The 25,948-nt window shown below is 54.1% G+C and overlaps 9 protein-coding genes across 9 annotated transcripts; 4 read left to right on the forward strand and 5 right to left on the reverse strand.

Annotated features, from left to right (window-relative positions):
• CABS01_16213 (uncharacterized protein) lies at positions 1–651 on the reverse strand (the record flags this gene model as incomplete). Its single annotated transcript, XM_060549544.1, has 1 exon — positions 1–651. The coding sequence occupies one exon, from the start codon at positions 649–651 to the stop codon at positions 1–3; it is 651 nt and encodes a 216-aa protein (XP_060390071.1).
• A 409-nt stretch (positions 652–1,060) lies between these two features.
• Positions 1,061–3,991, forward strand: CABS01_16214 (uncharacterized protein; the record flags this gene model as incomplete). The annotated part of the gene is made up of 2 exons (XM_060549545.1): positions 1,061–2,879; positions 2,928–3,991. The coding sequence occupies 2 exons, from the start codon at positions 1,061–1,063 to the stop codon at positions 3,989–3,991; spliced, it is 2,883 nt and encodes a 960-aa protein (XP_060390072.1).
• Positions 3,992–4,330: 339 nt separating this feature from the next.
• Positions 4,331–4,809, reverse strand: CABS01_16215 (uncharacterized protein; the record flags this gene model as incomplete). Its single annotated transcript, XM_060549546.1, has 3 exons — positions 4,331–4,432; positions 4,503–4,565; positions 4,654–4,809. The coding sequence occupies 3 exons, from the start codon at positions 4,807–4,809 to the stop codon at positions 4,331–4,333; spliced, it is 321 nt and encodes a 106-aa protein (XP_060390073.1).
• A 1,332-nt stretch (positions 4,810–6,141) lies between these two features.
• On the forward strand, positions 6,142–7,077 carry CABS01_16216 (S-adenosylmethionine-dependent methyltransferase; the record flags this gene model as incomplete). The annotated part of the gene is made up of 2 exons (XM_060549547.1): positions 6,142–6,194; positions 6,315–7,077. The coding sequence occupies 2 exons, from the start codon at positions 6,142–6,144 to the stop codon at positions 7,075–7,077; spliced, it is 816 nt and encodes a 271-aa protein (XP_060390074.1).
• Positions 7,078–7,518: 441 nt separating this feature from the next.
• On the reverse strand, positions 7,519–9,784 carry CABS01_16217 (uncharacterized protein; the record flags this gene model as incomplete). Its single annotated transcript, XM_060549548.1, has 8 exons — positions 7,519–7,872; positions 7,923–8,260; positions 8,309–8,409; positions 8,461–8,720; positions 8,773–9,264; positions 9,317–9,468; positions 9,522–9,627; positions 9,719–9,784. The coding sequence occupies 8 exons, from the start codon at positions 9,782–9,784 to the stop codon at positions 7,519–7,521; spliced, it is 1,869 nt and encodes a 622-aa protein (XP_060390075.1).
• A 1,737-nt stretch (positions 9,785–11,521) lies between these two features.
• Positions 11,522–13,525, forward strand: CABS01_16218 (phenylalanyl-tRNA synthetase; the record flags this gene model as incomplete). Its single annotated transcript, XM_060549549.1, has 3 exons — positions 11,522–11,574; positions 11,668–13,401; positions 13,480–13,525. The coding sequence occupies 3 exons, from the start codon at positions 11,522–11,524 to the stop codon at positions 13,523–13,525; spliced, it is 1,833 nt and encodes a 610-aa protein (XP_060390076.1).
• Positions 13,526–14,423: 898 nt separating this feature from the next.
• CABS01_16219 (uncharacterized protein) lies at positions 14,424–17,339 on the reverse strand (the record flags this gene model as incomplete). Its single annotated transcript, XM_060549550.1, has 3 exons — positions 14,424–14,891; positions 15,033–17,231; positions 17,325–17,339. 3 exons carry the CDS (start codon positions 17,337–17,339, stop codon positions 14,424–14,426), a joined length of 2,682 nt encoding a protein of 893 aa, XP_060390077.1.
• Positions 17,340–18,596: 1,257 nt separating this feature from the next.
• On the forward strand, positions 18,597–19,594 carry CABS01_16220 (40S ribosomal protein S3; the record flags this gene model as incomplete). The annotated part of the gene is made up of 2 exons (XM_060549551.1): positions 18,597–18,619; positions 18,835–19,594. 2 exons carry the CDS (start codon positions 18,597–18,599, stop codon positions 19,592–19,594), a joined length of 783 nt encoding a protein of 260 aa, XP_060390078.1.
• A 1,105-nt stretch (positions 19,595–20,699) lies between these two features.
• Positions 20,700–22,328, reverse strand: CABS01_16221 (uncharacterized protein; the record flags this gene model as incomplete). Its single annotated transcript, XM_060549552.1, has 7 exons — positions 20,700–21,189; positions 21,249–21,540; positions 21,594–21,845; positions 21,902–21,992; positions 22,080–22,105; positions 22,167–22,210; positions 22,312–22,328. The coding sequence occupies 7 exons, from the start codon at positions 22,326–22,328 to the stop codon at positions 20,700–20,702; spliced, it is 1,212 nt and encodes a 403-aa protein (XP_060390079.1).
• Positions 22,329–25,948: the final 3,620 nt, after the last annotated feature.

A 25,948-nucleotide genomic window follows, 5' to 3' on the forward strand; every position in this document is an offset into this window, starting at 1 on the left:
TTAACCGCTGTTCGTCTGAAGAGAGGTGACCCCAGCCAGTAATAGAGGCAGCCGGAGGAGAAACTCGACAGAAAGACTCGAGGGAGGAGACTGCGCGTCCCTCAACCCTCTTTCGCAGCTATTCGTCTCTGGCCTGCGATTGCTGGTCGAGAACGGGATAGCGTTGCACGCCAGGACTGGCCGGACATACAGACAGCGTCTGACAGCCTCTATCAAAGCAGCCATCGGCAGCACCCTAGCATCAAGCCATAAGCGAATCCAGCTCTCCAGCTTGCGAGGAGTATCCGTACGGCGACCTGGGTTGACTTGTGCACAGCCCCAAGGAAGCCCCTCCAAGGAACCCAGACCTAGACCCAGTCGCCCAGCGCTGCATCCGCTTCTGCAGGTTGGGTAGCCAATCCGAACCAATCCATCTGTTCTTCTGCCTGTTGCTCTGGTGGTGGTGCTTCCTTTGGCGGGCACCTGCACACGTAGGTTAGATTGAACTTGGATGAGAAGTGGACAGACAGGGTCTCGCAGACGCAGAACCGCAGGCGCAGGCGCAGGCGCGCAAAAAATAGGAACAGGGACCAGCAGGACGGGCTGATCAATCTCTCGTCTTGCCATCCTCTTGCTTCCCTTTCTTGCTTGCCGCTGGTTGCTAGCTGTCATTGCTTCTGCCACTGCATCTCGACCTTGCACATCGACGGACAGACAAGATTCGAACCGACATTTGACTGAGCCAAGCTGAGCTGAAGCGAAGCCTGTCCCGCTACGTTGCTGCGTACCCCCGGAAGCAAGCAAGCAAAGCTGCGCGTTCGGTCCACCATCCGGTCTTGTGTATCTGTCCGTCTCTGCTTTCTCTCATTTTCAGTCTGTTCAGTCAGTCAACCCAAGGGCTGTGCCGTTTGGCATACCTAGGACGATCGATCTGCTTGCTACCCTCTTTACCCGCAGTGTTCTAGTGGAGGGCAAGCGTCCCAAACAAGCAACAAGGGAACAAGAAAAAAGGCCAATAAACAAAAAAAAAGAAGCCAGGTTGGACTGCGGCGGCTGCGCACCACGACATCACAGTGTTATAATGCCGGCCTTCGGTCGCATTGGAAGGCACCACAACCGCTCGCAGCAAGCACTTGTTGATCCGGGCGGAGAGGTTGCTGCTGGATCTGGCTCAGGCTCAGGTTCAGGTTTAGGAGGTTCAGCGGCATCGCATCCCACGCCTGGTCCTTCCGGCCCTGCTGGTGCCGCCGGTGCTCCTTCCTCCTCATCTCACTCTCACTCCTCCTCCCTCGCTCCTGCCTTGAGTGCAGGCTCTGGCACAACCACGGCCAACAACGCCGCCGGCGCTAATAGTCTCAATCAAATTACCCCCCATTCAGCCTCGTCGACCGCCTTCAGCTCCAGCGAATCCTTTGACATCCACCCAAACCAGCTGGCAGCTCATCAACAACATCAGCTCCAACAACAACAGCAGCAGCAACAACTCCTTCAACAACAACACCAGCAAGGGCAGCAAGGGCCATCTCCACTGCAACAGCCCCACGATTACCATCCTCCTGCCTCAACCTCGCGCAACTCCCTCCTGTTGCAGCACCACAATCCACCCATAGCTGATTTGCGCCAGAGGAGTCAGCAGGATTACACCGACTCCGTCTCCCGCTCCCAGTCACAGCGCTACCCGCCCGGCGTGGCCCCCTACTCCAATAACGCCAAAACCGGTGCTGCATCTAGCTCCGTCGACAACCTCAGAACTTCCGTCAACAGCACCTCATCTGCTCCCGCCTCCGCTCAAACTCAAGCAACCTCACCTCTTCCGCAACAGCAACCCGCCCCCGTCCCCGAAAAGCGATCTGCACGAAAGCTGCTCAGGAACATTTTGGGCGGATCGGGCCGCGATCATCACAACACCCCGCCCCCCCAACCTACCCCGCCAAGTTCCTACGATAACACCGGTGGTCTTGCTCGCCGACCGTCCAAAAGAGTGAGCAACCCACCACCCGCAAGAATTACTTTGTCCCCGCAGCCGTCTCAGCAGTCCTTGGACCAACAATCTGTCGACTGGCCGCTTACGGCACCTCATCAACAACCTTCTTCCTTACAGGGCGTCGGCGAGACCGAGCATCACCAATTTGCACAAGACCCTAACAGAGACCCTCGTCTACAGAACCCCGATTCCAATCGCAACTCCATTCGCTACGTCCCGACCGACTTCGACAATACCCCCTACGAAGAAGCCGACTACGGAGATCGCCAGCCACAGCAGATCCCGACCGTACAGGAACAGCACCAACACGGTCAGCAGCCTGCTTACGACCCCTCACAGCAGCAGTACCAGCAACAATACTCCAACCAGCAGCCTGGTCAGTACCAAGCTGGACCACCCACGATCTATACTAGTCACTTGGGTGCCGGTTCGCATCAAAACCCCGAGACTGTTTCCCAGTTGTCGCATGAATCACCCATCACTGATTCAGACGCTCTGTCGGCAAACGTACATTCCAGCCAAACCTCCCCCGCAGTGAGGTACGCCGTACAGACCACAGACAGCCCGCTGCCACCAACACTTCCCCCTGCCCAGCAAGGAGGACCTCAAGCCCAGCAGCAGCAGTCGCAGCAGCAGAATATGGCCCCTCCCTCTGGCGGCCCTCCCCCGAACAGACGATCCCAAGAGACAGAGAAGGCATTGCGCAGTCAGGTCGACGCATCTGCAGGCCCTCCCGGTTACAGACAAAGCCAGACCATGCCTCCCACCACTGGCAGCGCCAACGCTGCCTTCCGACCAGGCGGTGCTGCAGACTCGCGGCAGTTTGAAGGCGCCACCGGAGAGCAAGGCCGGAACAGCCCACAGCCCTCCAACCCCGATCGCGACGGCACAGATCCCGACAAATTCAAGGAGCTTCGTAAGGAGGACATGATTGCTGTGTTGGAAGTGTGCTAACAAATCACAGTAACTAAGTATAAGAATGTTAAGCGGTTGTACTTTGACGGCAAGACCCAGATCGATAACCTCAACTCTCAAATTGAGGTGCTGCAAAATGCAGTCGCCAACCAGCGAATGTCACAGTCGCGGACTGCCCTCGACGACAGCGAGTATATAACGAGATTCAGCCGTCTGAATGGTGCTATCAACAATCTGTCATTCAATATCAGAAAAGATTGGCGTACAGTACCGCAGTGGTTAGACATGTTCGTCAGCATTGATGCTCTTAAGACCGGAAAACAGGAGATGACAGCCGTTGGTCGTGCCGTCATTACTAGGTGGATTGTAGAAGAGATCTTCAACAAGTGCTTCCATCCCGGCCTCAACTTCGAGCTCAGCCGGCAGCTGAAGGAGATTGAGCTCAACATCCGCCGTTTCTCGTACACGATGAGCAGCCAAGAAGAGTTCGATGCATTGACAAATAAGGTCGTGAGCTGGCGAATGGCTACCCTTGAGGGTCTGCAGAGAGTTCTCAACTCCCCGGAGAGTGCAGACAACAGGGCGGACTTTACTCGGATGTGCACATCGAACCTCACGGCGACACTTTTCCAGTACATGACAGACCCGCCGCCAGCTGGAGTGGACGGCAGCGCGTCCATGATTGTTGAATTGGCCGTTGGCATCGCAGCCAACCTGCCGCTAGAGAGCAGAGATGTCGCAATTAACTATCCCCTACCTGGAGACCCAATTCAACTGAACATCATGGATGTCGAGAAGACGCCGCTTCCACCTTTGGAAATTCAAAAAGCGGAGGGCGAAGCAGAGGCCGATGAAGGCGATAAGGACAAGAGCGGCAAGAACCAACGGGCGGACAAGACCAAGAGCGGTATGTTCACAAATATACTCAGCGGTGGACCGCAGGCGGGCCGCAAGGGCAGCACTGCGTCGTCAATCGTTGGCACAAGTACTGATACCGCCCTTCCTTCAGCTCTTCCCCCTAAGGACAACAGCACGGTGAGACTTGCGGGCTTCCCGGTAGTGGAAGTTCGTGGTCGCCAGGTTCTTGTCAAGGCGACTGTTTGGGCACTTTGAGCGTGTTCAAGATAAGCCGAGTGCGAAGAAAGATGCTTTGGTTACCTGGCGGCAGTCCATGTAGATGAGCGGTATATCCAATCGAATTTGCTGCGTTACGAGCATGGAAAGAGGTCTAGACTGGTTGAAGAGTCTTGGCCAGAAGGAAGGGGACAGGAGTCAACCATCAACAATGCGGATGGAAAGGGGCGGAATTCATGACTGAAGATTCACATTCATACCAGAAGGAACACTTGGATGTCTGCTCTCTACTGAAAACGGAGAGCCTAGATAGTCTCCAGGGTACCTTCACAAGTTGCTTGCTTTCTTGCCGTTTCTCACAACCATCCCATTCCTGATTCACGAACGTGTACTGCCCAGATAGCCGCAACGCACCTCAGGCTTGCGGCTGGAATCCCCTTTTGGCTCAATCAGGACACACGATGCGCCGTCGAAGGGACACTGGGGGCTAATGTTAGCTCGTGCGACTGGAGGTCTTTTCGCACCCGTGACGTCAAGGTAGGTGACTGACTCTGTTGTAGTCCGCCGGGCAGACCTGGGCATCTCGCCCTGTCAAGTTACATTTGTTGCTCATCTGCGTACAAGTCTATTTCATATCGTCATCAGCCACTAAAGAACGACTTGACGATAGGTTTGCTCGCGTCGTTTTACGAAAGACTTACTCCTCTGGTTCTGGTCTCTTCCTGGCCCGGAGTCTGTCGCGCTCCAAGATGAACCTGCCGGCGGTCGATATGGTGTGCCGCAGCAACGGCGCCGCTTGCGCTGAGAGCTAGGAAGAGGAAGAGGGCGAAGCTGAGGAGGAGGTGAAACTTATACATTATGGCTCCCGTTTCTATTCGATAGATGGCAGGAGTCTGTCAGGTTGTCGATTAATGATTATCCTATTCGATTCGTGATAGAGCGAGCATCGAGAGCTGACTCTAATTAACTGATTTTGGAAGGCAAAAGAAGTCACCAGTATGAGTCTGGCGATACGCCAAAGAAAGGAGGAGAACGAGTGGATGAAGAAAAAGAGGGCGACGGGTTGTTACGGTGTCAGCGTGCGCTGTGTGTCTGTATATGAACGAACCTCACGACACCAGACGAAACGTCACCTTTCTCCTCTCTCCCCCCTTCCCCAAACCCCCTCCTCTCTTGTCAGCAGGGCGCGGTCGTGCTCTTTGCACAATAAAACATTTGAGACGAAAAGTATCACAACGAGCAAACACATGGGTGGCGATGTCGTCGCCTGGTGTAGGAGGTACTTGGGTCACCAGGCAAATGGGTTTAGTAAAACACAGACCCCTCTCTCTGCTCCCATCCAGAGAAGTCATCACTTACCAGCTGTGCGTTATTTCTCAGCTTATATGTAATCTGTGCTTCTCTACTCCCTCGACGGACGTGGGTACCATTGCCATCGAAACGGTTTTGCATTTCCTCGCTGCGAAAGTATTTGCAGGCATGGGAGACTGAGACTGAGAGGAGGAGGGAGAGAGGCTCGTGTGGGTGCAGTAGCTTGTCTGGTGTATGTTCTACCATTGGCACCGCACCAACTATTTTGGAAACGTCAATGCTCCCGCTGTCCTATCTCTGTACTTCTACCCTCTGGTCTCATTTTTGAGAAAGCAGAGACAGGTCAAAACTAGGTACCTATCCCCAAGAGCCGGGTGACATGTAACCAATTTCATCAATCCACCAAATGCAAGCCAGTCGTCTTCCTCCTCCTATCCCATCAAATTCTACCCCGCAGCTTGCTCAGAACCGCCATCTGGATTTGGGTTCTTGCTCTCCCAAAACCCATCCTACCAACCAATGTCGAGCTGCCAGATGCCATAACCTTTGGCCCTACAGCAACTTTCCAACTCAACCCCTCCATTGCCAGGGCAAGGATCCCTAGCACCTCTGAGCCAAAAGCAATACAGAGACCAGGCAAAGAAGTGGGGGTGTGTCCCACCCGCCAGCCAAAAGACCCTCACCGCCTTCCACTCCGGGTCGACAACGGCACAACACCCCGCCAAACTTCTTTTCGCGATGGCATCAAATTCGGATCTAGAGTGTCGGGTTGAAGGATAGCTGATCATTGTCCATTTTCTCGGCACAAAGAACTCGTCCTTTTACCAAGCCATCATACTACTTCCCGAACTCCGGTTCTGACAACAACGGCACCCAAAATGGCATCTACCCCAGCACACCTGGAGCCCTCCAAGCTCGGGACAAAAGAATAGTTCGTCACTCAATTCATTGCCCCTCCACGCCACGAGTGAATGACATACCCCTTTCGCTCAACACCCAACCCCCTTAAATCACCAAGGGCATTCCCCAACTAACAGGTCCACTGAAACAGCTGGGCATCCCTCTACACAACCGAACTCACAAACAACGCTCAGAACCCTGAAGACCGCGGCACAGTCTGGTTCGACGACTCGGACGCCGAGTCAAAGCTACTGACCTACCTCGAGGACCTCACCGAGTCCGCCCCCTTCGACCACTCCCTCCGCCAAGCCGACGCCACCTTCCTCGACCTCGGCTGCGGCAACGGCTCCCTCCTCTTCGCCCTCCGCGACGAGGGCTGGGCCGGCCGCGCCCTCGGCGTCGACTACGCCCCGCAGAGCGTCGAGCTGGCGCGCCGCATCGCGGCGCAGAGACAGCAAGCTGCCGCCAAGGAGGATGAGGACATGTCCGACGCACCCGCCGGGGACGAAGACGACGAGGCAGACGCCAGAGAGCCAGAATTCGAAGAGTGGGATGTCCTAAACGGACCCTGGGAAACCGTGCTCAACGGGTCCCAAAAAGACGGTTGGGACGTCGTCCTCGACAAGGGCACCTTTGACGCAATCTGCCTCAGCGACGAAAAGGACGCGCAAGGCAGGCGCATCTGCGAGGGATATAGAGGCCGCGCGCTCCGCCTCGTCAAGCCCGGCGGCCTGCTTCTCATCACGAGCTGTAACTGGACAGAGGAGGAGCTCAGGAAGTGGTTCGAGGGCCCTTCGAATGAGGGAGATGCGGGCAAGTTTGTTGCTGTGGGCAAGGTGGATTATCCTAGCTTCACTTTTGGCGGGGCCAAAGGCCAGACTATCAGCAGTTTGTGCTTCCAGAGGCAGGCATAGCTAAGGTAGAGCATCATGCAACGAGTTAGACGAATGACAAGACCTTCAAGATACCCCGCAAAAGAACGTCGGTCACGACGGTACTAGATAACATTCTTCGTTATTGCATCTCGTTTCTCTGACGGCTGCTGGTGTATCATACAATGTGTTTCTTTAATGGGGGAATGTCAGGCAACGTCACCTATACTCCACCATGCACGTCCTCCATTGTGCCCCATCTATGGTCGCTTCCATGCCCCTGGAGATATCTCTCCTAACGTTAACCACCAGTGAAAACCTCGCCTCTCTCTGTCTAGTTAGTCTTCTTCTTTTTCTGTAAAGCCTGACAGGGGAACCGGAGTAGCACCCAGCACCATGTAGCGTTTGGTCGAAGCATGCAAGGTAAGAGTCTTGGGACGGTCCTGATAAAAAGATTGGGAATTGCTTCATTACGTCTCTCATCTATGGTGATGTATTCATAGGTTCGCCAGAAGAAGGTCCAGACACTTGGTTCGCAGACGTTGTCGCAAAGTACCGCACGTCGACGTCGTCGTCCTTCTGCAGCTTCTCGAGCTTAGGAATGACGCGTGTTTGGATCAGTTCCATGCCTCTGGGAGACGCGGTGAAGCTGCCACCCTCCTTCTCCAGGGAGTAAATCGTGCCTTCTTCAGGCAAACGGCGGAGGACGTCAATCAGAACGCCATATGTCTTGGCGACGTTGAAGCGAATGTTGGGGATCTCATCGTCAACGAGCTTGTCCAACATGGGCAGGATCTTGTCAGCAATGACATCAAGGCTCACAACAGAAGCAAGGGTCTGAAATCATTAGCATCTCTGGTACCATAGAGGTGAAGACCTCAACTTACGGTGATGGCAAAGGCGGTTGTCATTCGGTAGAGGTAGTTGGGGTGGTTGCCCATGGCCATAACCTTGGGAATGATCGCCTCGCTCGCCCACTCGACTCCAAAGACCTCTGTAAGCTTCTTCAGGTTGTGCGTCGCCGCCTCGCGGATCGAGAAGACGGTATCGCCCAACCAGCTCATGCAGAGGTTGCTCAGCTTCTCATCGAAGAACTTAACTCCAAGCTGGCTGGCAAGAAGAGGAATGTACTCGATGATGGCCAGTCTCACACGCCACTGCTTGTCCTCAGCAAGCTGCACAATGGCGGGTAAAAGAGACTGGGAGAGCAAGTCGATTCCGATGACTGCAGAGGGGTTAGTAAGATGCTTTTGTTTCAGAAGCTAGCACATACCCTGGTTGACGAGTTCAAGCTTGGAAATAATGTGGAGGCGAACTTCGGGGAACTCGTCCTTCAGCATTTGCAAGAACATGGGCAGAAGGTGGTCGATAGTTCTGTGACGAATTAGTCGCTTGTGGCGGAAGTGTAGCCTTCATAGAACCTACTCTTGCTTTCCCAAGATGGGTGCGAGACCGCTGATCTGGGTACCGAGAGCAGCTCTGACATGCTGGGAGGTGTCGGAAACGAGATCCTCCACGCTGCTCATGATATCATTCAGAAGGACAGTGCGGTCCACAAGCGCACAGAATCCTGGTATTTGTCCAGCAATCGCAGTCCGGACTTCTGCCTCGTTGTCCTTGAGGAGCTTCACGAAAGATGGCACCAGATCCCTTGAAACGACCTCCTCATCGACAGCCTTGGAAATCTGTTTGCGCATTAGCGTGGCCCTCCCTACGAGCGTATTCATTCCTGCCAACCTTCTCGAATCTGTCTGCAATCATGTACCGAACCCTCCAGCTCTTGTCCTCGATCAGGTTTCGCAGAGAAGTGAGGAGAACGCCGTGACTCGACTGCTGCTCCTTGGGTACGACCTCGGCGATGGAAATGAGGATCTCGACGGTAAGTAGGCGGACGCTGTCCTGGTCGTCCTGGGCGAGGTGCTGGAAAAGGGGTATCATCTCTTCGACAACGATAGCGGCCGGCATCTCCTTGACGAACTTTGCCAGGTTGGTGGCAGCCTGGCGTCTGACCATGGGTGTCTCATCGTGGACAAGCTGTCCAAACTGCTTTCGGAGATCTTCTTGAATGCCCGGGGACACCTTCTTGTAGGGCGATGTGTAGAGACCGCAGCCAGACACCTTGGAGGTGAACCAGTCTGCTTTTGAAAGTCGGATGGTCAAGGGGATGAAGTATTCTTCGACTTGCTGGGAGGACAGCTCCTCGCAGATCTTGTTGAGGGACTCGACGGCCTGCTTTGATTAGGCGATGTGACTGGTGGGTGGAGCAGGGGGCAATAGCTACCTTGTCCCGCACGACGGGTTCCTCGATGGCAGCGAGGTTCTCGAGGGGGGAGAGGAGGACATGGCCCCATTGGGCGCCTCCGACATACTCGATGAAGTTGCCCAGCTCGCCGCTGAGAGCGACTAGCACCTCATCCTCGTCCTCAACGGACTCTGGTTGAAAGTTTAGATATTGGCTCACATAGGGATGGATGCGCAAGACATACCGTCGAGGAAGGGAATCAATTCCTCACGCGTGCGCTCGGCGCCTAGGGCGAGGGCGATGGTGGAGAGGCGGTGAATGGCATTGAGACGCAGGAGGACATCGTCGTGCTGGATCGCGAAAGGGTTAGCAATGTGTTGTGCGCTGGCGGCTGAAGGCTGACGTCGGAGTTGGGCTAGACAGGCAGAGTCACCGCCATACCTTTAGCTCGTCGATGAGGACGGCGATGGGGTAGAGCTCGTCCTGGGTATTCGGCGCGTCTGCCATGGCGAGCGAGGTTGCGCAGGCGCGTTTATCGATGGGAGGGTCGGATGATGTTCAGGAGAGTCGACGTCGTGGTTGTGAGCGATCGGAGTGGATCGCGTGCGGGTGATGCAATGGGTTGGTTGAGGGCGAGCGGCGGTCGTTGTGGGATTGGGGGGGCTCTAAAATCTGAGACGACGCAACCAGGATAGTGGTATGGCAGATGTTATCAGGAGGTTGCGAGCATGCAGACCATGCCAACGATCCGACGTCAGGTTGGCGAAAGGCACAGCTAGTTGTCGTGGTGAAGTTCGTGTGGCAGTGGTGGAGGAGAGCGTGGCCGGGTGTTGATTTGAGATAGATAGTGGAAGCACGAGGCATGGGAAGGGAAGTTTGACGTGCTGTTTCTGAGGTTCGTCTTTCGCTTCTGCTCCAGGTGCTGTCCCACCCGACCAGAAATGGGCTACCTTACCGCACCTAAATTATCAGCTGCGGTGGCCACCTTAGTCGTTCGGTGATGGGCAACAGCATTTCTAGGCGCCTACGAGAGCCTGTATCTGTGACCGCCTCGGGCAAGGTCTGACAGAGGGAAGGTACGTACCCGTAACTTCTTGGTGGTGGATGTCGTAAGGCAGGGGTGCAGGAGCCAGGAGGAGGTGCTCTTTCCTTTCTTCTGGTGAGGGGCTGCTGCTTGTCGTTTGCTGCCGCATCTTCGTAGCAGCTGAAAAGCGGACTTGCAGCACAGGTTCGGTACTAACTGACGTATCGCTCCTCCAACGTCCTCACGTTCCTTGGAATTTTCTATGCCCTCTATAGCTAACACAATAAGCACCATAGGTAGCACTTCTAACTACCTTGTGCTTGAGACATGCCAACTTTCAAGTCCAGCTTCATACCTTCTTGGCCTGGTGAGATGTCTCCCAGGTGACCGGCCGAGGAGGGGTCATCAGCCTGCAGCTAAGCTACCTGATCATAGGTAGGTACTTAGTATGCACTACCTTCATGGAGGGGAGGGGTTATGGGACAGCTACATCATATTTAACGTTGTCCCGAGTCTGGGTATTCGGAAACGCATGAATGTGATTGAGGCAATGAATCGGAATCCAGCATTTTCTGCTCCGCGCGCATTTTGGCCAGCACCTAGGTAAGGTGGTGAGATACCTTACCGTACCTTTAGTCACCGCCGTGGGTAGCTACGAGCTGTCAGTGAGGCATCTGCCAAACTTTCCCGTTACCAGCAAACAGCTCAGGTGTCCCTGCCACCTTCCACCAGCGGCGAAGCATGTCGTGGCTGGAATATGCGCACGGCTGTGTGCACTGGCCGCCAGCTGTCGATGGGCCTGCACCGAAGAGGAATATGTTGATTTATGGCTTCCATTTCTCCTGCCTGCGCTGGGTTGCGTTGTGCTGCGCTGCTACCCGTCCCGGTGTCGGTTGACACGGACCACTCTCTGACATCGGACCCTGGAAAATTGAGATGCCGAGTGCGACCGCTGCTTTTGCTGCCCCTCAACCCCGCAGCCCCTCCAATGGCTGCGATGAAGTCGAAATGACTCCCACTGACCTCTTAAAGCAGCAACTTCATCCCGCCCCGGCGAACCTTCCATGCGTGCATGCAGTTGCTTCACCTCCGAGTATCCCCAAAATTTCTGTGACTCAAGGCTATATTGGAGACGGAAATTGACCATTGCTTGAATCCTCTCTTGCCCCTGACGCCAGACAGACCTCTGCACCCTCGAGAGACTCTCGCCAATTCTCACCATGCCTACCATATCCGTCAACAAGTACGATCTGTACAAGGCCCTAGGCCAAAAGTGAGTTGCGCCGTGCTGGCACCGTTCGCCCCGATCTAGACATCTTGACCCCGCCATCCCTATACTGCCTCTTGCTGATCGTCGCCCGCACAGCTTCACCACCCAAGAGTTCGAAGACTTGTGCTTCGAATTCGGTATCGAGCTCGACGAGGACACCGAGAATGACGACCGACCGATTGTCAATGGCGTGCAGGAGCCGCCCCAGCTGAAGATCGAGATCCCCGCCAACCGATACGACATGCTGTGCTTCGAGGGTATCGCACTCATGCTCAACATCTTCAGAGAGAAGGTTGCGGCACCCAACTACAAGGTCGTAGAACCCAAGAACCCCGAAGCCTCCGTCATTACCGTCGCCCAGGACACCAGCAAAATCCGACCCCTCGTTGCTGGTGCCATTCTTAGAAACATCAAGTTCACCCAAGAGAGCTACGACTCCTTCATCGGCCTCCAGGACAAGCTGCACATGAACTTGGCGAGACAGAGAACATTGGTGGCCATCGGAACTCACGACCTCGACACGATAGAAGGCCCCTTCACATACGAGGCCCTGCCGGCCAAGGACATCAAGTTCAAGCCCCTGAACCAGACCAAGGAGATGGACGGCGAGGAGCTGATGCAGTTCTACGAGAGTGACAAGCATCTCGGCAGGTACCTGCACATTATCAAGGACTCTCCCGTCTACCCCGTCATCTACGACAAGAACCGGACTGTCTGCTCGCTGCCGCCCATCATCAACGGCGACCACTCTAAGATCACCGTCAACACCAAGAACGTCTTCATCGAGATGACAGCAACGGACGCCACCAAGCTCGATATTGTCTGCGACATGATGGTTACAATGTTCTCGCAGTACTGCTCCGAGCCCTTCACCGTTGAGCCCGTCAAGATCGTTTCCGAGCACAACGGCGCATCAAGAACGACACCAACCCTCGCCCCCCGCACGATCGATGTTGAGATTGACTACCTCAACGCTTGCACTGGCCTTAGCGAAACACCCGAGAAGATGTGCCAGCTCCTGAACAAGATGGCGTACATCGCCAAGCCCTCCGACAAGGACAGCAACCTTCTCAGCGTGTCAATCCCTGTCACCCGTGCCGATGTGCTCCACCAATGCGACGTCATGGAGGACCTGGCTATCTGCTACGGCTACAACAACCTCCCTAGGTCTTCTCCCAACAAGAGCGCTACCATTGGAGCGCCTCTCATGATCAATAAGCTCGCTGATATTGTGCGGACAGAGGCCGCCATGTCTGGCTGGAGCGAAGTAATGCCTCTGATTCTGTGCAGTCACGACGAGAACTTCGGCTGGCTGAACCGCAAGGATGACGGCAAGACTGCTGTCAAGCTTGCCAACCCCAAGACTGCCGAGTACCAGGTTGTGCGGACATCCCTGGTCCCTGGTCTTCTCAAGACCATCCGCGAGAACAAGAAGCACAGCGTCCCCATCAAGATCTTTGAGTCAGCTGACGTCGTCTTCAAGGACGAGTCTCTGGAGCGCAAGGCTCGCAATGAGCGCCACTTCGCTGCTGCCTGGTATGGTAAGACCAGTGGTTTCGAGGTTGTTCACGGTCTTCTGGACCGTGTTCTCTTGATGCTCCGTACAGCTTTCCTCACTCATGACGAGGGACTGAAGGCAGGCAAGAGCGTTGACTTCAAGGTCGTTGAGAACCCCAGCAAGCCTGACGGCTACTGGATCGAGGAGATTGACGAGGCCACTTTCTTCGCTGGCCACGCGGCTGCCATCTACCTGCGTCTGGGTGGCAAGGAGGCGCGCATCGGCGAGTTCGGCATCTTGCACCCTACTGTGTTGGAGAAGTTTGACTTGAGGTAAAATTAAACAGCCCCCCTCCCTCTTTCCCTCTCTAATTACGGTAAATGACCATTGGATGCTAACGTTGACGACAGATACCCTGTGAGCACCCTCGAGATCAACCTCGAGGTCTTCTTGTAGTTGATGAAGCATGATGGGATACGGACATGATCAATGGCTTCGGATAGTTTTCTAAAAACGTAAAAAAAGGCTTTGCTAGACGTAAGGCGGTCGGATATAGACTTTGTTCTTTACACTAGGCGAGCTAGATGAGGCAACGGGCACCCAAGAATAACAAAAAAAGATCAAACAAAAAGAGAAACCCGTCGTGACCTACCTACTGAGTGCCGAGGGTAGGTTTCTTACAAGCCATGATAGTTTGATATGCCGCACGCGCCTGGCGACCGCTGCATGTTATCGCGCACATCATTATGGGAGCAAAGGTTAACTTAAGACTGATTAGAATTATGGAATCGAGAGTACACAGGAGTTCGAAAATCCAAGTGGATCTATACGACGGACCCCAAAGCCTCTCCACCTCTCTCCCATCTCTCGTCTCTCGTTTTCTGTCTTGCTCTCGTGTCTCCCTGTGCGTATGTCCATTCACGCAAACTTTTCTCTTGCCCCCCCTGCCCTTCCAAACCGCGTTGCTGCTGTATGAACGAATCCGTTTCATCCCCTGATCCCGATTTGAACCCTCCCTCTACCAGTCTTGAACGCAATCATACCTCTTGGACGCCGGAAAACAGAGCAAGGTGAAGAAGAATTGCTGTGTATCCAGCACGACGAACGTCGAGAGAAAAAGGGGTGAATGCGTCAAAAAAAGAAAAAAAAGAAGCAAAAAGTCGTAATACTTGTACAAAACTCCGGCTCGCTGTCATGAAGAGCCGTAAATCAGTTCGTCCCCTCCAAGGCAAACGTGTTGGAATTGCGTTCGCTGAGAGACCCCATTTCTTTCGTGCCCTTCGTAGTTGTGCGGTGAAAATGCAGCAAGTACATGCTAAACTCCTGAAATGTTGAACTAGGAAGTCTTCTGCGGCTAGTGGCTGGGAGTCACAGATCCGCCGTTCTCGGCAGACACGGCCTCCGTGCTCGTGTTCACCAAAACGAAGTTGCCAACGTCGGCAACATCCCCCGTCGAGACACTATCGAGAGAATGAACCGAGGACGCGTCGGAACCGGCGTCAAGGTCGGTTGACGCATCTCCAGTGACACAGACGCCATCGTCATCATCATCATCGCGGGCGATATTGTCAGCGCAAGTATCTCCATGAGGGGTGTCCTCGGCCAAGCCATCGGTCAAGTTTGACCAGTCGTTGCTCAAGTTGGCGACGTTGGCGGCGGCTTTAGTACCCCATTCCCAGATTGTTGAATCGCCCCAGTTGCTCAACGTATAAGTTGAGTCAGCCCAATTCTCCTGGTAAAAGAGCTCGGCGTCGAGTTTCATTGTAGCACTAGTCACCTCGACGGTATACGGCGCGTCGTGCATTCGTTCGAACATGACGCCCTATGTCATCTCCCGGAGCTCTTGCTCGCTGCGACTTGTAACCCTCGAAGTGGAAGCAGGACTGGCGTTACGTCCGGCCAGATTGTTCAGCATTCCGCTGACGTTTTTGCCAATGTTCAAGCCAGCGATTCCATCTCTTACTGCACTGAAGGCATTGGAGTTCTCGGCCGACACACTTCGACGGAGAACCGGGGCCTGTCGCTCTTGATAATTGGGCGTCAAAGTAGTGTGCGTGTTCTCTACACCTCCCAGAACCGACTGGCTGGTAGGGAGAGAAGGCGGCTTGGGGCTTGCGGTGGATTGGGGCGGGGTACCAGGCTGGCTATTCGCGTAAGAATCCTCCGTAGTTGGGTGCAGTTCGTTCATGGCTGTAGCTCTGTTGGCTGCAGCGGTCGCTACGGCGTTGAGGTGCGAATTCATCTCCTCGTCGGTCCGATTGAAGAGTTGGTGCCACCAGCGGATGTTGGTCATATCTGGCACTATGATACGGCTGCGGCCCTTAACATACTCATCGAAGGTCGGATCATAGTCCTTGTTGGTAAACTCTGGCTTGCGGGACAAGAAGTAGTCCCAGACCGAAGAAGTGCGCTCAGAGGCACGAGCCTCGTGTCTCTGTTTCTCGGAGTTGTAGAGGAAGGTGCCATATTGACAGGAGTAGAGATGATAGATCAGTCGACGAAGGAATCTCTCATTGAACTCAAACTTGGTCGGGTTCTGGCGGAGAAGCTGATAGACGCAGTCCACAAATTGGTGGAACACAGGGCTGACCATCTTAGGAACAGTAGCCTCGTCTTTTGCGACTTTTCCGGTAGAGCCTTCGGTAATGGCATCGAGTTCAGCCTTGTCCTCCTTGCTGGGATTGAACAGCTGCCTGGCACCAGTGAAGACATTCTGGAAGGCATCTGCGCGGCCGTCATTCTCTCCAGGCTGGATGGTTGAGCCTGCCATCGAGTCGTTCTGGACCTTGAAGTTGTCCTCGTGGTTCAAGTGGCCACATCGAAGCCTAAACATATGGCCAAAGGCAAGCCAGTCCTTCTCGACAAGAACAATGAACCCTTCGATAGTTCGGAAGAAAGGGTCCAGCATGATCTGTGCAAGAGCACTAAGCTGACTGGTCCGGTCCCAGCCATCGGAGCAGTGAATGAGGACGTGCGACTGCTTCAACCATACTTGCTTGGCGACAATATCGGCTCCATTCAAAACAGCTTGCGTGTGTTTCAGCCAGTTGGTGGCAGCCAACGCGTTCTGGTCAGGAGACAAAGGAGACAGGTCGGCATCCTTGAGACAAAGCATAACACTCTCCAACGACTTCCTCATCACATGGATGTTCTCAATGTTCATGAAGGCTTTCTTGGCACCTGGGTAGCGGTCCATGGGCTCTGAGCCCATTCCTCCAATCTGATTGACCATGGCATTCACAGTAGGTCTGGCGTCGACAATCATGTTGGCTTGTTGGGCACCATAGATGAGGCGTTTGCCGTTTTCATCAAACATCTTGGGCTCATCGTCTGCGACAATCTGCTCAGAGAGCTCTCCATCTGTGGACGACTTTTCAGAGATATCTGACTGGCTCAGGCGAGGAGGCTGGTCTTGATCAATGCTGCTTCGGGGCATGATAGGCGCAAATGAAGCCAAGACCAGCTTCTCGTCCTGCACATTGTTCTTCCTGGTAATGCCTGAAAGAGGTTGCGAGCTGCGGGTAATAGTGCAGTTGTTGTCTGCGTGGATGTAACTCAGGGCGGGAATTCTGTGTCTGGAACGATACTCCTTGGCGTATTTCAAAACGTTGTCTGAGATGCAAGAGGGAACCACCAGAACGGCGGGATAAGTGTCGCAGAAAGTATAGTCCTTGTTGATGTTTGTGATTCTCCATCCTTTGTCTGACGACTTTTCGCTAATGCCCTGGCGCCGGAACTCGGCTTTGGGGTCGTAGATGCTCCAGCCATTGATCTGTCGCTCGGCCTTGGAGGGCTTGTGACTGAAAGCAAAGAGCCTCTCGATGGTGCCTAGTTTGCAAGTTCTGAGCTTCACAAACTCAAAGACGTCTCGAGCAACGTTATTGTCCTCAAAGTTGAAAGTGACAAAGATGAAGTCGCGACAGCGGATGCGGATAGAGCTGTGAATGCCATGAGTAGGAGGCATGAGTCGGAGTATGCACTGCGATAGAATAGGATAGGTGATCCATGATTCTCGAGGTTTTGGGGGAGGTTTATCGGCTTGGTCGGCGGTTTGGTTCTTGGGAGGTGGTGGCGGCGCGCAGAAGACAAGGTGGAAATCGGTCAAGCGCAAGGTACCGACCGAGGTGAGTCCTCCGTTGATGCACTGGACGTTTTCGACTACCTGTATTTTTGCAATCACGACATGGTCAGTTTTTTCCGTTTCATGCCATATTGTGTGAGAAGATTCAGTCTGTGAAAAACGCGCATGGCTTACCTTCCTAGCCTCCATGGTGAAGTGCAATGTGGAAGATGATGCTTTTTTGAGCTACTAGAGCATGGCCGCGCGCAAATGCGGAAGGCCCGGGAGGTAAGTGTTTGCAGGTGGATAAATTCACTGGAAGAAGAGCAGCAGAAAAGCTGCGCAACTTCAGTGAGGGTAGAAAGGTTGAATAGGGAAAAGAAGAGACCAAAGAAAAATCAATGCAACCACACGATGTTGGAGGTCGGAGGGTTGGGCTGGGTAAGGTTTGGAGGCAAGGTCAGGTAACGTGGGGAGGGACGGTTGCGGTTGTCAGGTCGGAGGTCGGCTGTCTGGGGTTGATTTTGCTGCTGCGCAGTCGCAAAGAGCAGGAGCAGCAGGAAGAGAAGGAACGGCTGATCCACACCATCTACCTGGTCCCTTAGCTTAGCGCGGGGCTGAGAACAGAGAGCCGACGTCACGGCTTTCAGTGTCAGTGCTTGAGTGCTCTCTTCCAAATCAGCAAAGTTGGGTGATGTAGCCTTTTTCATAGAAACTAAACTGCGCTTCCGAGAAGTTGAACTCTTCTACGATTATTGACTACCCATCAGATGCCATATGATAATCATTAGATAAAGTTCATCTGGTGAATTCTTTACCAGAAGGCAAGGCAGCTTGGTACTGAATCGCATGTTGATCTGGATCCAGAGCATCAAATGTCACCCACCTGACGCTCTCAGCTCCCCTGTGACCGTCACCGTCGTGGCCAGCACGCTGCAAGCCTGCAACCCAACAGGGGACCTCCAAATTCCCGCGACTGTGGTCCCCACCAAGCCAAAGCTGGCCCCTTGAAACCCCACTACCGGCCGACGGAGCTCTCTCTCCCGATGTCCCGATGATCAGCCAGCCAGCACGTGCAAAGAGCACTCGAATGGGGTACGTATCGATTTTGCTGACCAGGGCGGGCAGACAACCTAAGGAGGAAAATGCACTTTACGCCTGGCAGGTCACCACAGCTGGCAAGTGGGGTCCTCTGCCAGCGACCTGGCGCGTCTCGATAAGAATAGAGCACAGACCACAAAAGGCCAAAGGTTTCCCCTTATCGCCCGCCTCTCTAGGGCACACAGAATTTGCTCAATTTTTACAGCGCAAAATCGATCCGGGGCACTGACGATTGGGCAAGTGTGGACTACTCGAACAACCTCACTTCTCAACCTTCCGCCCCTCCGCCGAACGAAACCGTCGACACTCCAACAATTCGTCCAACTATCCCCCCCTTTCGACAAACTCGGGCAAACGAAAGTCAAGATGGCTGTTCCAGGCACTCAGATGTAAGAATCGTCCTTCCTCTGTTTCCAATGGTGGCTTTGCCTTTGCAACATTTCCTCGAGATCCCTCCTCCCCGCCTATCGACCAAATTTCGCCAATCTCGAATTTCCCCTGGTGGATGAAATGCTCTCGGGGATGGAAATGTTGCGAAGGAACACAAGATGAACATTTGGAGGAACAGTCTTTGCTGACGATTCGTCTTTTCCCCCCAATTTAGCTCCAAGCGCAGAAAGTTCGTCGCCGATGGCGTCTTCTACGCTGAGCTCAACGAGTTCTTCCAGCGCGAGCTGGCCGAGGAGGGCTACTCCGGCGTCGAGGTCCGCGTCACCCCCACGGTAACCGACATCATCATCCGCGCCACCCACACCCAGGAGGTTCTCGGCGAGCAGGGCCGCCGCATCCGCGAGCTCACCTCGCTCATCCAGAAGCGCTTCAAGTTCCCCGAGAACTCCGTCTCCCTCTACGCCGCCAAGGTCCAGAACCGCGGTCTCTCCGCCGTCGCCCAGTGCGAGTCCCTCCGCTACAAGCTCCTTAACGGTCTCGCCGTCCGCCGCGCCTGCTACGGTGTCCTCCGCTTCATCATGGAGTCCGGCGCCAAGGGTTGCGAGGTCGTCGTCTCCGGCAAGCTCCGCGCCGCCCGCGCCAAGTCCATGAAGTTCACCGACGGCTTCATGATCCACTCTGGTCAGCCCGCCAAGGACTTCATCGACCACGCCACCCGCCACGTCCTCCTCCGCCAGGGTGTTCTCGGCATCAAGGTCAAGATCATGCGCGGCTCCGACCCCGAGGGCAAGGCCGGCCCCCAGAAGACCCTCCCCGACGCCGTCTCCATCCTTGAGCCCAAGGAGGAGCAGTCCGTCGTCCAGCCCATGTCCCAGGACTACGGCGCTAAGGCCGCCCAGGCCCAGGCCGCCGCTGAGGCGCAACAAGCGGAGCAGCAGCCCGAGGCTGGCGAGGAGGCTGAGGCTCAGTCGTAGGAGACTGGCGAGCTGCAGGTTTCTTTCGAGCAGGCTGACTCTTCCAGCCCCGCCGGTTGGTAAACACACAAAAGGGGACTGGAGAACTGTTCAGCGTGAAGCGGGGATTTTTCGAGTCTGCTTCTCTTTGTCGCACGCTTCTGTCTTCTAGTTCACTCTAGTTTTCTTCCAATACCAGACTAGGGGAATACAAAAAACGGGGTATTTCGCGCGAAAAGACCAGCAAAAATGGGAGGACGGGGGTGGAATAACTACTCAGGCGTCTTGATCAACATTTGCATTACTCTGCGAAAGGGAATTCGGATAGTTGCGACTGGCTTGTAATGGTAGAACAAACCATGAAATGAGCAACGAAATCATTCAAAAGTAAATTGCATGCCCAAGACGTGACGCCATCTATAATCCACCGGCTATGATCAGAGGTCCTGCCGTCGAAGTCATGAGCCATCTCACTCTTGCGTCTTCGTTGATTAGCACAGCAGTCCAAGCCGTTTCTACTCGCCCATCCTGTCACTTTGTCGCTAGATGATGGTGGTTTGTAGTCGATCCATGATGCTCCATTCGCGAGGCTCTAGGCCTCAGCCTACGTCTATGGTTTTTGAAATGCTTTGGAGAGTAAACAGAAGATGCCAGTCTCCAGGCGAACCAGGGTATGCTTCTCACTCTCTCTCTCTCTCGCCCTCATACACCTCTCCCCCATTCGCCTTGCCCTTAATCGTACAACAAGAGGTGCTTTCCGCACGCCCAGTATCCATTGGAAACCCCGATAAACGCCCCTCAAGTAGTGATCCCTCCCGTTGCCCAGTGAATACTCCTCGTGCCGTGGCAGAAGTGAAATAGTATGGGGAAAAGCTCGATTCTGGGTTTTCCCTTTGGTGCTTGTCCCCCTCCCTCACTCGGGACGCGCGCCTTGTTCCGTGGGTCTTTGCCTCTTTCATGAATCCGATCATGTCGTGGAAAACTTCTCAGTCATTTGACTTTCGCGAAAATGTACAATGCTGCCCCCATTCGGGCCCCTGGTAAGAAATGCTTCGAAGAAAAAAGACAATCACCGCCTCGGTGTTGGCCGATAGCTAGAAAACAGACGGTTCATCCTCCAGGTCCCTCATCTATCGGACCTCTGGTTCTGAAGCTCGATTGTCTCATTGTATGTTTTCGAATGGCCGTTGGCGGACCCGTTGGCTCTGTGGCGGTCATTGTCGTCGTCACTCTCATCGGCCAGATCGGTCAGACCGAATTCGGCACCAGCCTCCTCATCGTAGGCCCTCATCAACCCTGTTGTATCGCCGTGACGGCTGCCAATGCTCATCCGGTGGGGGTCTCCACTCCGGCGTGCCTGCATACTCAAACGAGTCTGAATTGTAGAGATCATGTCCGTGCCGGTGGCATCGTCGCCGCCGCGGCCTGCAACATACTTGTGTCCGTTCGGGTCAGATCTCGACAGGTTCAACAAGTAGACGCCGGTGAAAGTGACCAGGAAACCGCAGAGAAGGGATATCGTGTTGACCGTGTCGGTTGTATTGAAACCGCCGAAAAGGATGAAGGAGGCGCATAGGGTCATCGTCGTGAAGGTAACGTAGTAGAGGGGGTTGACACTACATGGTCCTCGATTAGCGCTATTTGGCAATCACAGGCTCGGCGTTCTTTGACTTACATGTTGGTGGGGAACTGAGCAAGAGCCTTGTTGAAGTAGTTCATCTGCGTCAGAATGCAAACGGTGGTGAGGATCATGAAAACGTAAGTCGAAGGGTGGCTGAACTGATTGTTTCCGGCGAATGTGAGCTTGAGGGCGATTCCAAAGGCCTTGACAGACATGACCGAGACTGATCCAACAGTTGAGCAAATGGAGAGATAGATGATCGGATTCTTCTTTCCGTGGAGCGGCGCAACTCTGTAAATCATGACCACTGCGAAGACGGTAACAGTGAAGGCATACAACAAAAAGCCTGACAAAGGGATTAGTCCTCAGGCGCATTATTATGCAGAATTATTGACATACCCGGCTGAATGGCGTAGTGCAGGATCTGGTCAACAGTCTGGATATCTTCATCTGGGGGCGCATGCAGCACAATGATGACGGCGCCGATTAGACAGATTGCACTGCCCAAGCGACCCAGAACTCCAAGCTCCTCCTTCAGGAAGTATGAACCCAGAACGGCACCGATCAGGACAGAGAGAGCTCCAAGAGGTGTAACGAGAATGGCTGGCGCGAATGCATAGGCAGCAAAATTGCAGATTTCTCCAACGACCACTACCCATGTGTTAGCCGCTTCGTCGCCTTTCGTCGAGGTCCTAATGCAGACTCACAAGTTGAGATACCAGCCCACCAAACCGGGCTCTTCAAATATACGAATCCGTCACCCTCAAAGCCATGACGTTCTTCTGCTTGCATAAGACCCTATAGCCATAGGTTAGCTCCCATACAGTGTAGGACTAATTGTAAGTAGTGCCAAGGGCAACTCGAGCGATCAGGAACCGCGCGTACCTTTTTCGTAACCACGAAACTAATACCTGTGAAACGAGCATTGTCAGCGATGTAGCCTACGAGAAACTGTGGGAAAGGAATGCATACCAATGGCTAAACTGGATGCCATGGCGAGGCCTAGGCCAATGTATCTGCGCGGGTGGTCTGTCAGCGATTTCGAGTTCCGAGGCCAGGTGGACGTATGGGCAGGGTCTGGAGGGCAACCAAAAGGCCGACCGAGTCGCAAACGTACTTCTCGTCCAACATCATCTTGCCAAAAAATGAGCGCGTCGACTGCGACGGACAGCGAAAAGAGCGTCGGTGGTGATTAGAGGTGTGCGCCGAGGCAAGTGCGGTCGCTGTAGAGAGTGTCGTGTCCCGTGAAGGGGAGCTTGCGAGGCTCGCGCCGGGCGAGGTAGAGAGAGATTTGGAGTGGTAGGTCGAACCTCGTCAGCAGCGACACATGGAAATCTGGAACCCGGGTGACTCTAGGTAGTCGGGGAGTTGTAATTGAGAAGAGATAGAGAGAGGAGATGGGCGTTCGTGATGGATCGTGGCCGTTCGTCGTCGAGTTCGAGTGGAGGGGATTCGAAATTGAGTCGAGGGAGTCGTCGTGGTCTTGGTGTCACTGAGAGGTGTGTCGGGGTCGGGGATGGTTGGTTGGCGCAAATGGAAGGCCGAAAGGGGAGGGAGAGTGTTTCGTGGGATTTTGCAGATAAAACTGTGAGAGTGGTACGTAGCGTGACAGGTACCTCTCGAGGGTTCTCGAGGTGCGGCAATACCGCAAGGCGAGGCGATGCAGAGGCAAACAAGGTATTGGCGGTAACGGGATGGCAAGGTACCTTTGCTGCATCGGTCGATAAGTGAGGTACGTCAGGTATCCGTCCAGTGCTCCGTATCTTGGTGTCGAGAGTATGTGTAGACAGGTACCTTTTCTTAGGTAAGGCAAGCAAGTAGTGGGATCTTGGGAATACTGAGGTGCAGGAAAAAGGTGGTCTTGTCTGACTTCCCGGTGGGTAGGTGCGTGTCGAGGAATGCCAGCCAGCCAGATAGGGACAGGTTTGAGTTTCAGAGGCCCCTGGGAAGGGTTGAAGAGGTGCCCTGCAGCGAAATGTGAAGCAGGACAGGTCACCTAGGTATCTGATCCATACAGACAGAGGTGTTTGGTATTGCTATGCCTCCAATCACTTTTGTCCATTACCTTAGGTGACCCAGGTATCTCCTGTTGGGCAAACCTGGGTTGGCAGATTAGAGCATACGCGTTCTTGACGATAGCGCACTTTCTCTTCTTCTTTTTTCCTTGTGCTATTCAGCTGGGGTCGTCGTGGTGCTCGAATATTAGCTACCTACCTAGGCGAATAGTTACCTAGCGCTACCAGTGAGAGGTACCTGTGGAAATACAGCCCCAAAAAGGTGACTTTGTCCCTAAAAATACCAGACGGGCCTGCGCGAAAGAACGGGAACGAACTTGGCCGCGGACGCCAGACTTGTTGAGCGCGGGTGGGGTTTAGCAAGGTACCTTAGCTACGGCTACCTGACTGAACAGGTACTTACCACACTACCTACATGTGGGCTGCTCGTCGACCGGACGGGGGAGAGGGTCGAGGGGCTGAGGCCGACCGGATGGGGGGCTACTGCCGCTACTTCGTAGAGGAAAGGGCCAGGCCAAGCTGTCCATTTTGGACCTTGCAGTGGGCACGCCTTAGAGGCACGGGGGAGCGCCGAATTTTTCTGTCATGACCAAACGCTCAGCCTGGTGGGTTTGGCCCGACTTGGTTTGGCCCAGTCCTCATTAGCAGACCACGATGTTGTACAAACATGCCTTGGACTGATACAACATGCAACGATTCAGGGCAGTGGCCAATACTTGAATCTTATACACCTTGGGCACACCAGCAGTGCGACCAGAAGCCTTGGACGGATGTCGGACGGAATTCAGTGAGGATGGAACAGGCTTCGCATACGATTTTGGACGGAAGGCGATTTCCTGACAGGGACGCCAAGACTTCGTTGCTTCTTCGTCCGTACCATTTTCTTCTTATGTGTTCAAACTCTCTTGTTCTTCTCCTTCATCTACCCATGTCTATCCATGCATCCAACATATCTCACCGTCTTCTCACTATGCTAACTATCAAAGCATCTCACGATGCCTTCACCCTGCCTAGCATACTAACTCTTATCCTCCATCACTGAGGTCATCGCAGAGCCAGCAAGCAGGGGCTTACAAGTCACAACTGGAAACTACTTAGTACTACATGTGCTAACGCAACTCGACTCAACTCCGACAGGGGTGTTAAGGGCGCCAAAGGAGGACACCACCTCTATCCGCAGGGGGCCGTGGTTGGCAGCAAACTCCCACGACTCCCCCCAAAGTCTCCCCAAGTCTCCAGGCCTTCTCCTCCTGGAGTGTCAGTCTTGAGGGGCGGTTCCTTGGTTAGTCTCGTCCTCGATCCACGCTGAGCCCATGAACCCCTGAACGAAACGGACTGCAGTCAGCAGAGTACAGCCTACAGGAGACTCTCGCTCAACCTTCAATGAATACCCACTCAATGATGTCTTCAGTGTTATGTACGTATACACAGCAAAGAAATATCACCCTTCTTCCCTGTGAACAGCAGGGCATATACGAAAAATGATAGGAGGCTTGGTCCTCTCGGCCATCAGTCGACACTATCCGTACACAACAAGTCAGTGCTTTCTCCTCCACCCCTGCAAATCTCCATACGAAGATCCGATCCACGAGAGAAATCGGCATTTCTATTTTTCTCTCACAACCCATGTGGGGTCCCATTGAAACAGGTTCATTACGAATGACACTGTGACTGGTGACTGCTGCCTCCCCTGGACTGGACACCACCATCCGCCGTCTCCCAGTTCCCCCTCCGAACCCACAATGGCACCCACGGGTCTCGACACGACCACCAAAACTGGCCCTCGTTAATTAAACCAACAGCCACAGCCACCATCTCACTCTTTGGCCATCCTTACCGCGCATCCTTAATGCGGAAGCTGTCGTCGTCACTCGTCACTGCCCATCTTGCCAGTCTGTCACCCAGCGGACGGGAATATCTCGAGTCCGCTTTGCCGATAGGGCCCGAAGCCGGCGACGGTCTGCCGTTTCTCTGTCTCTATCTCTGTCTTTTCTTATCCACCTGAAAGACAGTGAGGTAGAGAGACTCAGGTACCACTGATCAGTCAGCCATCAAGCAGATGACTGGAGACTCTGCCCGTCTGCCCCCTTCCCCTTCCATACATCCCAAGCCCTTCCAAGCCCTTTCGTCGTGTCAAACCCTTGATTTCCCTTACCATATCTTAGGTAAGAGTGCCCACGACAAGAGGAATGAAAGGCGCGATTCCCATGCCGTAACTCGTGACCAACGCCTTTTGCCTTTCACATGGGACCGTCGGCCCTAGGTGCCTAGGTAATGCGGATTGGACTCAATACAAGTGATAAACGGTAGCCATGATACGGAGTACCATTCACTTAACTCGAAATGCGAGACCGTTCGCTCCCCCTGTCCATATCTCAAGCTGGTCCTCACATCGTCCCCCGGATCCCCCATCCGAGCCGTTAGAAACAATCAAGCAAGAGAAATGCGTCTGTCACTGACAGCTCGTTTCCTCCGCTGCCGCAACCCATACATTTCAACTAACGGCCCTGGAAGAAGGGAAGACCAGGTGGAGTAGAGAGGGGGGGGCTCAAGCAAAGTGGCAACCACGGTAGAGGTAGCGCATTGAGCGCGAACGGTCGTCGAAACGAAGCCCACCACCCAAAAAGTTCGGTTACGGAGGCGACCTACCCGTAAGTCTACCATGATCTGTCCTCTTAAGAATTGGAGAAGCGAGACAGGAAGAAGAAAACGAACGAGCGTATGTCGCAAAAAAATCGG

The sequence above is a fragment of the Colletotrichum abscissum genome (genome assembly GCF_030869225.1).
Source record: "Colletotrichum abscissum strain IMI 504890 chromosome Unknown Scaffold_86.1, whole genome shotgun sequence".
Classification (NCBI taxonomy): domain Eukaryota; kingdom Fungi; phylum Ascomycota; class Sordariomycetes; order Glomerellales; family Glomerellaceae; genus Colletotrichum; species Colletotrichum abscissum.